Consider the following 11,833-nt stretch of genomic DNA (forward strand, 5'->3'; position numbering starts at 1 on the left):
TTGGGGTACAAGTGCCCCTATGCATCAGCACTCCTGTGTCCCTTGGGTAAATTCCTAGCAGTGCTACTGCTGGGTCATAGGGTAGATCTATTTTTGATTTTTTGAGGAACCTCCACACTGTTTTCCAGAGCGGCTGCACCAGTTTGCATTCCCACCATCAGTGCAAGAGGGTTCCCATTTCTCCACATCCTCTCCAGCATCTATAGTCTCCTGATTTGTTCATTTTAGTCATTCTGACTGGTGTGAGATGGTATGTGAGTGTGGTTTTGATTTGTATTTCCCTGATGAGGAGTGACGTTGAGCATCTTTTCATGTGCCTGTTGGCCATCTGGATGTCTTCTTTAGAGAAGTGTCTATTCATGTTTTCTGCCCATTTCTTCACTGGATTATTTGTTTTTCGGGTGTGGAGTTTGGTGAATTCTTTATAGATTTTGGATACTAGTCCTTTGTCCAATATGTCATTTGCAAATATCTTTTCCCATTACATTGGTTGCCTTTTAGTTTTGTTGATTGTTTCCTTTGCAGTGCAGAAGCTTTTTATCTTCATGAGGTCCCAATAGTTCATTTTTGCTTTTAATTCCCTTGCCTTTGGAGATATGTCAAGTAAGAAATTGCTGAGGCTGAGGTCAGAGAGGTGTTTTCCTGCTTTCTACTCTAGGTTTTGATGGTTTCCTATCGCACATTCAGGTCCTTTATCCATTTTGAGTTTATTTTTGTGAATGGTGTAAGAAAGTGGTCTAGTTTCATTCTTCTGCATGTTGCTGCCCAGTTCTCCCAGCACCATTTGTTAAAGAGACTGTCTTTTTTCCATTGGATATTCTTTCCTGCTTTGTCAAAGATTAGTTAACCGTACTTTTGTGGGTCTAATTCTGGAGTCTCTATTCTATTCCATTGGTCTATATGTCTGTTTTTGTGTTAATACCATGCTATCTTGATGATTACAGCTTTGTAATAGAGGCTAAAGTCTGGGATTTGTAGGCAGTATTGAAACCCAAGTCTTTTTGTTTCTAAAATACATCTTCATTTTACTGTACCACATTTCTATTCCAGTGACCAGATACATCTATTTTTCTAACCTAGAAAGATATATTGGATCCATCATTCATGGCCTTCTAAATTCTCAAATGACCATAAGCAGTGAATTACCTGAGAGACTAGTCCTTGGCTTTAGAACTTTTCTACTGTTCTCAACTTGAAAGTATCCCAAATGATGAGGTTTTCAGTATCTTTGACAAAAGGGAGAAAAACAAAGTTGAGGTAATCAACTTTTTTCCATAAAGCTAGTTACAAATGTAAAAGACTTCTATTATTCTAAAACTACAATTTCTCTCCCCAACACCCCTCTTCCTCTCCCCGTCTCTATGTTCTGATGTCTTTTTCTCTTTTAATGAAACAATGGAGCTAGTAGAAGGTAGTTTGCTTTTTAACATGCTTACTTGATCAAATAATAAGTGGGCAAGTCCACTGAAAGAGTGTGTCCAATGAATATAATCAAAATTACAAACTTAATTCTGTTCCCCAATTTCCTGTTCAAATGTGTTAGTTATGTCCTTCCTCTAACTGTGAATGAAATTTTGGACATGCTCTGTAGCTTCTCTATTGACCTTTAGTTAATAAAATGTTCTCAGATCACATTCACTCACAGTAATAGTCTCTTTTTAGTAAGTGATAAGTTCAGGCTAGTTAATAATCAAAACTCTGATCTTCATAGTAAGTTAATGGGTTTCCTCTACCAGCCCAGTCCTGCTCCAGACTGAAAGCCTACAGTGGGGGAAGGGAGAGATATGGTGACCTCCTTGTCTTTTTTCCTTTTTAGCTGACCTCCATGGCCTCGCCCTACATACATACTGAGTTTTAGCTTCTGATTGCACCAGGATTGGGGATGAGGGGGAATAAAACAAAGATATGGTTTTAATTAATGGCACAGCTAACATCTTGCTTTTGTTTTCTCTGCCCATGGCAGATGTTTGAAACTGATTCTTTCTCTTATAGAAGCTTTCATGTAATCTAGCTACATTTCTACCTCTTAAAATTTTTCTCAGTGGCCTATCACCATTCAAGACCAAAACAAAAACTTAGTGAGTACTTACTCTGTGTCATGCACTGTACCAGGTGCCAGGATATTTACCAACCCAAAAGCACAATGTGAAAGAACATATTAGTAAAATAAATAAATCTTCAGTCTCAATATCATATTAAGTTTAACTTTTTATTTAAATTTGGTCATAAAGTCTTACTTTACAAGTTAATTGCTATTGTAAAAAAGGGATAGGTCATTAATAGTCTCATTTCTCAGATGTTATTTGATATATGTTCTGAATTGTGTTACCTCCAATGCAGTGTGCACTTTGAACTTATAAGCAGAAAATCTATTTTCAAAGAGTATGCATTCGAGTTATTGAAATAAATGTGCTCACAAGTTGTAGTTTAAGACAGAGTAGGCATTGTTTATCATGTTTTACAGTTGACTCCTAAATAACATGGGGGTCAGGACCACCAACCAGCCCCATGCAGTCAGAAATCCTTGTGTAACTTTTGATTCCTCAAAAACTTAACCATTAATAGTCTACTGTTGACTGGAAGTTTTACTGATAACATAAACAGTCGATCACATATTTTGTATGTCACATGTATTATATACTGTATTCTTACACAATTCTTATTTCTCTAGTAAGCTAGAGAAAATACTTTAAAAATACATTTAAAATACTGTGCTGTATTTATCAAAAAAAAATCCATATATAAGTGGCTCTGTATAGTTCAAACTCATGTTGTTCAAGGGTCAACTGTAATTCAGTTGAATTTCAGGAGAGGAACCAAGAAATTTATAGAAAGATAAACTATGATGGGTTGGCATTAGTGTAGTTAGGTGACCTTTTAAACTTTAAACTTCCACATCACAGTATGAAGTTGGTTCTGAGATAAGAAATAGAATAAATTGTCCCCTAAGGACAGACCTGAATCTCTGACTGCCTAGAGGCTCACTCAACCGGAGATCATGGCTTTTGATGGTACTTGGAAGATAGACCGGAATGAGAACTATGACAAGTTCATGGAAAAAATGGGTAAGGACTTAATTCTTCAGTGGCTTATTTTATTCCTCACAGATACTTTCGTTTCTAATTCTGTCTAAACCTCAGGGTTTAGGGAATGGCTCCTGTTCTGGTGGTAAGGATCCAGAATGTATGATGGTTCAGAGTAGGGAAAATAATATTTTCACTTCTTATATTAGGAAGACTACACTGTCTCACTAGTAGAAGCAAAGATTCTTTGAGTTCTCTGGAACAAAAAAGATCCAGGTAGGTTTCATTCACTCTTTAACTAATGATTGTGCTTATACCATTGAAATCTGACTTTTTTTGTTTTGTTTTTTGTTTGTTTGTTTGTTTTTGCTTAGAGAGTAAAAAAGGGCAGTGTGTAATGAAAAGCTCAAAACTTTGAAACACTGAATTCTAGAGGATGGAAAAACAAAGATCATATAGAAAAGCAATGGGAAAAAAAAGTTCTATCAAAATTCACAATTCTAAATAACTTAGACTTAATTCTCATTCCTCTGACATGTAAAATTGGGGGAATAATCTCATGGTTCCATGTGGTTTCTGTGTGAGTTTTAGCTAACTTTAATATCTATTCCAATACTCTGGAAGTCCATACATTGTACAAGATGTGCAAACAAACTTGTGTCATTCCTCAAAAAATAAAACCTGCATCAATTATGTCTTATAGTTCCAGAATTCCATGTTGAAATTTATGGAATTTGCACATTCTTACACTAATGAATTTGACTGCAATATTTGCTAATTTTCTCATTTTTGTGACAGTCAGAAATGCTACAAAAAGCAAGGAGAATTATGAACTTCAAAATTTGAAAGCTATTATAGAAAGTGAAAAAACGTTTTAAAAACACTGTTTTTGCAGAATTAAAGTTCTTTATAAATATATGAAAATATTTAATCCTTCATTTGACATTTCTGGAATTTAGTTTACTTAACACTGAAACAAAAAGTTTGATAACTGTATTAAAATTATTCAGTTCTAAGATCCTACAATTCTAGTTTTCATTTAATTTTTCTTAAGTTTTGGAAAAATAGATTGAATCACTACTCTTGATCTAAGCTTGAATTTTTTCGGCAAGGGGCATTTTGAATGTTCTTGTGCAAAGACAATGCTATCAGGCTTTCTTCCCCACCCTCAAAACATACATAAACAAATAAGTGAAACAGGACTTGTTAAAATAAACACTTTCAATGGCATTTTGACTTTTTCTCCAACATCTTTTGCTTTGCAGGTGTTAATATGGTGAAAAGGAAGCTTGCAGCTCATGACAATCTGAAACTGACAATCACACAAGAAGGAAATAAATTCACGGTCAAAGAATCCAGCAATTTTCGTAACATTGATATTGTTTTTGAGCTTGGTGTCACTTTTAATTACAGCCTAGCAGATGGAACTGAACTCAGTGTAAGAAACTTTTTATAAGCAATGCATTCTTGATTTTTTTACACAATACTAAAATAATCTGTTTTCTTTCATTGGATGTGGTCTAATTAAGTCTCCTTCATTTATTGAAGCAGCCAATAGTTTATCCACATTGTATCTTGCACAAATTGGCAGAATATTTAACTATAATGTTTTTATTTTCATACACATCTGTAAATAGTCTGGATTGAACAATAAGAATTAGAAAAACATCCTTCAGGTGATTAAGTATAGACCTATTATTCATAAAGAAAATGATAGCTCAGTGTTTTCAACTTATTATATAACTGATAGCAATAAAAACTTTCATATTTCTCTAACTTAAACATAATGGTAATTTAATAAATATACCAAAATAGTAAAATAAGTGAATAAATTAGTTAATGGATAAGTGACAAAATGGGAAAGTCTAATGGTACATTGTAGGTCATTGGGAATATACCTTTTAATGTTTAAGATAAAAAATTTTAGAAAGTTATACTTTCAACTGATTTTTTAAAAACATTTTTGTCCTCAGGATTTTGTAGTTAAATTATATGCTGGTAATGACAAACTGTGAAATATCTTATCACTTATGGTCATTTTTATTTATTATTTATTTTTTAAAGGTTTTATTATCAAACAATCTCTATACCCAGCTTGGGGCTGGAACCCACAACCCAAGATCAAGAGTTGGGTGCTCCACTGACTGAGCCAGCCAGGCACCCCTATGACCATTTTAAAATTATTACAACAATTATAAAATTAAAACAAACACAGGGTTGTTAGGTTCTCCATGAAACTAACTTGAACTATGACTAAATTTAGAACACTCGTTGTAACATGAAACATTGAGAAAAATGCTGTTCATCTACCTTAAAGTTTAGCATTTGGAAACAATTGAGTGAGACAAGCATAATGGTTACCAACACATACTCTAGAGCCCCAAAACCTAGGCTGAATCCTGGCTCTGTGACTTTAGGTGAAGTACTATGCCTCAGTTTTCTCAACCATAAAATGGAGATAATAATATCTACTTCACAACGTTATTGTAAAGATTGAAAAAGTAGATCTATAAATTCAGAACAGAGGGCACCTGGGTGTCTCAGTAGGGTAAGCATCCAACTCTTAGGCTCAGGTCATGATCTGTTTATGAGTTTGAGCCCCGTGCAGGGCTCTGTGTTGACAGCACATGGCCTGTTTGGGATTCTCTGCCTCTCTCTCTCTCTCTCTCCCAAAAATAAATAAACATTTAAAAATAAACAATAAACTCCCAAAAAACCCCACCTCAGAACAGTGTTTGACATACTTAAGACCCTAAAAAATATTATCATTATTATTATTTGTTGTGGTTACTATTATTATTTTACTTATTATTATTATTATTATTATTGTTATTTTACATATGTAGGGTGCTTGGAGCCTAGAGGGAAATAAACTTGTTGGAAAATTCAAACGGGTAGACAATGGATGTGAACTGAATGCTATCCGAGAAATTGTAGGTGGTGAACTGGTCCAGGTGAGTTGTAAAAATATTACAGCTATTTCTTAAAGACAAAAATAATTACATAACAATAATTTTATTTTGTGATTCCTGAGTTATAGCTTCAACAAATAAACTAATACTTTTCTCATAAATCTTATTTTAAAAAGATACATATTTTCTGATGCCTATTTATTGAAGAGAGCTTATATATATGCCAAATATATCATTGCCTATTGATAACCAAAAAATGTGTTTTAAAGTGGGCATATCCTGTCTCTGTATAAAATGTTGCTATCAAGACTAAGAAAAAAAAATATTATAATCATTTCAAAGCTATAATAATACTAGTACTTTTCTTAATTTAGCCTTAAATCTTAATGGCAAATTCTTCTATGTTTGTTAACACCTTTCAGACTTACACATATGAAGGAGTAGAAGCCAAGAGGATCTTCAAAAAGGAATGAGCTTCGTTTTTGGAGCACAGCCCAGAACACAAATTGAATAGAAAATCTATATTGTATTAAAACTGTTTTTCTCTCCCTGATTAGTCCTTTTGTAAACATAACCAGCGACTTGTATTTCTAGTCTTGCCAAGGCAAAAGAAGTAAAAGCTAATTAGGATTTAATTTGTTTTACATTCTCTAAGATGTACATTTATTGCTGTATTCCTGTTGGAAAAGAATTTGTGACATGTTTTAAAACAGATGAATAAACTTTGTTCCCACATTGCTTTGTAGGTAGCTTTTCCTTTAAAAAAAAAAAAAAAAGAAAGAAAGAAAAAGAAAAAAGAGCAAAAAGGAGGGGCACCTGGGTGGCTTAGTTAGTTAAGTATCCAACTCTAGGTTTCGGCCAGGGTCATGATTTTACGGCTCGTGAGTCCAAGCCCCACAGCAAGCCCCACATCTGGCTCTATGCTGACAGTGTGGAGCCTGCTTGGGATTCTCTCACTCTCACTCTCTCTCTCTCTGTCCCTCCCCTGCTCTCTCTCTCTCTCTGTCTCTCGGTCTCTCTCTCTCAAAATAAATAAATAAAACTTAAAAAAAAATTTTAAATAAAGATTAAAAAATAATTAAATAAATAAAGTTATGCAACATATGCATTGATAGACTATACTTCCCCCGACCCCCACATTTGGTAAACTGAAAACACAGACTGGATTGGGGTCTTTAAAATCTTACCCTGGTTGTGATTTTTCAGCAGAAACTTTGCAGGCCAAAAGGGAGTGGCAGGATATATTTAAAATGCTGAAAGGGAAAAATGTATAACCAAGAATACTCTACCCTGCAAGGTTATCATTCAGAATTAAATGAGAGATATAGTTTCCCAGAGAAGCAAAAACTAAAGGAGATCATCACTAAACCAGCTGTACAGGAACTGTTAAAGGATCTTCTTTAAGTGGAAAAGAAAAGTCCACAACTAGAAATAAAATATATGAAAGAAAAAATCTCCATTGTAAAGCAAATATATGATCAAGGAAGTGCATTTGCTACTTAAAAGTTAGTATGATGGTTAAAAAACAAAAATAGTAAAAACACCTATAACTACATAAATAGTTTTAAAATACACAAAATAAAAAGATATAAAATATGACATAAAAACAAAACGTGGGGAGGGGGTTAAAATGTAGTGCTTTCAAATGCATTCAAACTTAAGTGACTATCAGCTTAAAATAGACTGCTATATAAATAGATCAATATGGAAAAACCTCACGGTAACCACAAGCCTAAAATCTATAATAGATACACAAAAAATAAAGAGAAAAGAACCCAAACATAACACTAAAGAAAATCATCAAACCACAGGGGAAAAGACAAAGAACGGAAGAAAAAAAAAAAAAAACAGAAAAACTACAAAAACAACCAGAAAACAATTAACAAAATGGCAATAAGTACATACCTATCAATAATTACTTTAAATATAAATGGACTAAATGCTCCAATAAAAAGACACAGATTTGCTGAATGGATAAAAATAGAAGACCATTTATATGATGCCTATAAGAGACTCTATTTTTTTAATGTTTATTTATTTTTGAGAGAGAGAGAGACAGAGAATGAGCGGAGGAGGAACAGAGAGAGAGGGGGACAGAAGATCCAAAGCAGGCTCTGTGCTGATAGTAGATAGCTGAATGCGGGGCTTAAACTGACAAACCCTGAGATCATGACATGAACCGAAGTTGGATGCTTGACTAACTGAGCCACCCAGGTGCCTCAAGAAACGCTCTATCTAAAGACACACACAGGCGGAAAGTGAAGAGATGGAAAAATATTTTACATACGAATGGAAATGAAAAGTAAGTTAGAGTAGCAATACTCATATCAAATAGACTTTAAAACAAATACTGCCACAAAAGACTAAAAAGGACATTACATAATGACAAAGGGGTCAATCCATGAATCAATTAATTTGTAAATATTAATTCATCCAACATTGGAGCACCTAAATATATAAAGCAAATATTAACAGACATAGAGAAATTAACAGTAATACAATAATAGTAGGGGACTTTAACACCCCACTTACATCAAAAGATAGATGGTCCAGGCCAAAACAAAAAACAAAAAACAAAAAATCAGTAGGGAAACAGTGGCCTAAAACAACACACTAGACTAAATGGACTTTACAGATACATATATATAACATTTTATCTAAAAGCTACAGAATACACATTATTTTCAAGTATACATGGAATACTCTCCATGATCAACCACATGTTAGACCACAAAACAAGTCTCAACAAAATCAAGAAGATAAAAATCATATCAAGCATCTTTTCTGGCCATAACATGAAACTAGAAATCAATTACAAGAAGAAAACTAGAAAAACCACAAACATGTGTAGACTAAACAACATGCTACTAAACAATCAATGGGTCAATAAAGAAATTAAAAAGGAACTAAAAAAATACCTTGAAAATGGAAACGCAAGGCTTCAAAATTCATGGGATACAGCAAAAATAGTTCTAAGAAGGAAGTTCATAATGATACAGGCCTACCTCGAGAAACAAACAAAAAATCCCATATAAACAATCTAACTTTACAACCTAAATAAACTAGAAAAAAAATAAAAATAATAAAGCCCAAAGTTCGTAGGAAGAAGGAAATAATAAAGATCAGAGTGGAAATAAATGAAATAGAGACTAAAAAAAAAAAAAAGAAAAGCAATGAAACTAAAAGCTGATTCTTTGAAAAAATAAGTAAAATCAATAAACCTTTTGTTAGTTCCATCAAGAAAAACGACACAGGACCCAAATAAAATCAAATGAAAGAGATGTTACAACTGACACCATGGAAATCTAAAGGATCACAAGAGAATACTATGAACAATTATAAATCAACAAAATGGAAAACCTAGAAGAAATGGATAAATTCCTTGAAACACAGAACCTTCCAAGACCAAATCACAAAGAAATAGAAAACCTGAATGGACTGTTTACAAGTGATGAAATTGAATCAGTAATTTAAAAACTCCCAACAAACAAAAGTCCAGGAGCAAAAACTGTTACAGATGAGTTCTATCAAATATTTAAAAAAGAGTTAATACCTCTTCTTCTCAAATTATTCCAAACACCTGAAGATGAAGGAATGCTTCCAAACTAATTTTACAAGGGTAATATTATTCAATACTGGAACCAGACACCACAAAAGAAGAAAATTACAGGTCCATATTCCTGAATGACACATACGCAAAAATCCTCAACAAAACACTGACAAACTAAATTCAACAATACATTAAAAGGATCATATACCACAATCAGCTGGGATTTATTTCAGGGATATAAGAATGGTTCAACTTCTATATATCAATCAACGTGATACATCACATTAACAAAACAAAGCATAAAAATCCTATGATCATCTCAACAGATGCAGAAAGAGCATTTGACAAAATTCAGTACCCATTTATGATAAAAAGTCTTGAAGTGGGTATAGAAGAAATGTATCTCAAAATGACAAAGGCCAAATATGACAAACCCACAGCTAACATTATACTCAAAAGAGAAAAGCTGAACGCTTTTTCTCTAAGATCAGGAAAAAAACAAGGATGCCTACTCTTGCAACTTTTATACAACATAGTATTGAAAATCCTAGCCACTGCAATTAGGCCAGAAAAAGAAACAAAGGCATCTAAATTTGAAAGAAAAAGGGGCACCTGAGTGGCTCAGTCAGTTAAGCATCTGACTTCGGCTCAGGTCATGATCTTGCAGTTTGTGGGTTTGAGCCCCTCATCAGGCTCTGTGCTGACAGCTCGAGGCCTTGAGCCTGCTTCAGATTCTGTGTCTCCATCTCTCTTTGCTTATCCCCAAGTCATGCTCTGTCTCTCTCTCTCTCTCTCTCTCAAAAATGATAATAAATAAATAAATACATAAATACATAAATAAATGTAAAGAAAGAAGTAAAACTATCACTCTTTACAGATGACATGATACTATATACAGAAAATCCTAAACACTATTGGAGGTAATAAACCAATTTAGTATACTTGTAGAATACAAAATTAACATACAGAAATCGTTTGCATTTCTATACACTAATAACAAGCTACCGGAAAAGAGAAATAAAGAAAATAATCCCATTTATAACTGCATCAAAAAGAATAAAATACCTAGGAATAAATTTAACCAAATAGGTGAAAGACCTGTACTCTGAAAAGTGTAAGACACTGATGAAAGAAATTGAAGCAGACACAAACAAATGAAAAGACATACAGTGCTCAAAGACTAGAAGAATTAATATTGTTTAAATGTTGGTATTAGCCAAAGAAATCTATAAATTCAAAGCAATCCCCATGAAAAATGCCTTTGCGTTTTTCATACAACTAAAACAAAATATCCTAAAATTTGTTTGAAACCACAAAGACTCCAAATAGCCAAAGCAATCTTGAGAAAGGAGAACAAAGCTGGAGGTATCATACTCCCTGATTTCAAATTATACTACAAAGCTGTAGTAACCAAAACAATATGGTGCTGCCACAAAAACAGACACATAGATTAATGGAATAGAATAGAGAGCTCAGAAATAAACCGATGCTTACATCGACAAGTAATCTATGACAAAGAAGGCAAGAATACACAACAGGGAAAAGATAGTCTCATCAATAAATGCTGTTGGGAAAACTGGATAGCTACGTGCAAAAGAATGAAACTGGACCACTATCTCACACCATGTTTTCAAGACTTGAATGCAAGACCTGAAGCCATAAAACTCCTAGAAGAAAATATAGGCATAAACCCTTTGACATCAGTCTTAGAAATATATATATGTTTTTGACTAGTCTCCTCAGGCAAAAGTAACAAAAGCTAAAATAAATAAATGGGATTACATCACAGTAAAAAGCAGAGAGAAGAAAACCAACAAAATGAAAAGGCAACCTGTTGAATGGGAGGAGATAACCTGCAAATCAGACATCCGATAAGAAATATATATATGTTTTTGACTAGTCTCCTCAGGCAAAAGTAACAAAAGCTAAAATAAATAAATGGGATTACATCACAGTAAAAAGCAGAGAGAAGAAAACCAACAAAATGAAAAGGCAACCTGTTGAATGGGAGGAGATAACCTGCAAATCAGACATCCGATAAGGGGTTAATATTCAAAATATATAGAATTTGCAAAACCTAATATCAAAAAAAACCCAAATAACCTGATTTAAAAATGGGAAGAGAACTTAAATAGATATTTTTCCAGGGAAGACTTACAGATGGCCAATAGTCATATGAAAAGATGCTCAACATCAGGGAAATGCAAACCAAAACCACAATTTTACTTCACAACTGTCAGATCGGTTATTATTAAAAAGACAAAAAATAAGTGTTAGCAAAGATGTAGAGAAAAGGGAACCCTCATACATTGTTGGTGGGAATGTAAATTGGTGCAGCTACTGTAGAA

The 11,833-nt window shown here is 33.5% G+C and overlaps 1 protein-coding gene across 1 annotated transcript; it reads left to right on the forward strand.

The window, feature by feature from the left end:
* The first annotated feature begins 2,998 nt into the window (after positions 1–2,998).
* On the forward strand, positions 2,999–6,047 carry FABP2 (fatty acid binding protein 2). Its single transcript, XM_042935624.1, has 3 exons — positions 2,999–3,065; positions 4,289–4,461; positions 5,870–6,047. The coding sequence occupies exons 1-3, from the start codon at positions 2,999–3,001 to the stop codon at positions 6,008–6,010; spliced, it is 381 nt and encodes a 126-aa protein (XP_042791558.1). The 3' UTR covers positions 6,011–6,047.
* The last annotated feature ends 5,786 nt before the right edge of the window (positions 6,048–11,833 follow it).

The sequence above is a fragment of the Panthera leo genome, chromosome B1, assembly GCF_018350215.1.
Source record: "Panthera leo isolate Ple1 chromosome B1, P.leo_Ple1_pat1.1, whole genome shotgun sequence".
Lineage (NCBI taxonomy): Eukaryota > Metazoa > Chordata > Mammalia > Carnivora > Felidae > Panthera > Panthera leo.

What these genes read in the sequence shown, in the direction of transcription:
- FABP2 (XM_042935624.1), top strand. Translation starts at nt 2,999, where the DNA reads ATGGCTTTTGATGGTACTTGGAAGATAGACCGGAATGAGAACTATGAC. An exon ending in CAAGTTCATGGAAAAAATGG is followed by an intron (nt 3,066 to 4,288) that starts GTAAGGACTTAA and finishes TTTGCTTTGCAG; the next exon opens with GTGTTAATATGGTGAAAAGG. An exon ending in CAGATGGAACTGAACTCAGT is followed by an intron (nt 4,462 to 5,869) that starts GTAAGAAACTTT and finishes TTACATATGTAG; the next exon opens with GGTGCTTGGAGCCTAGAGGG.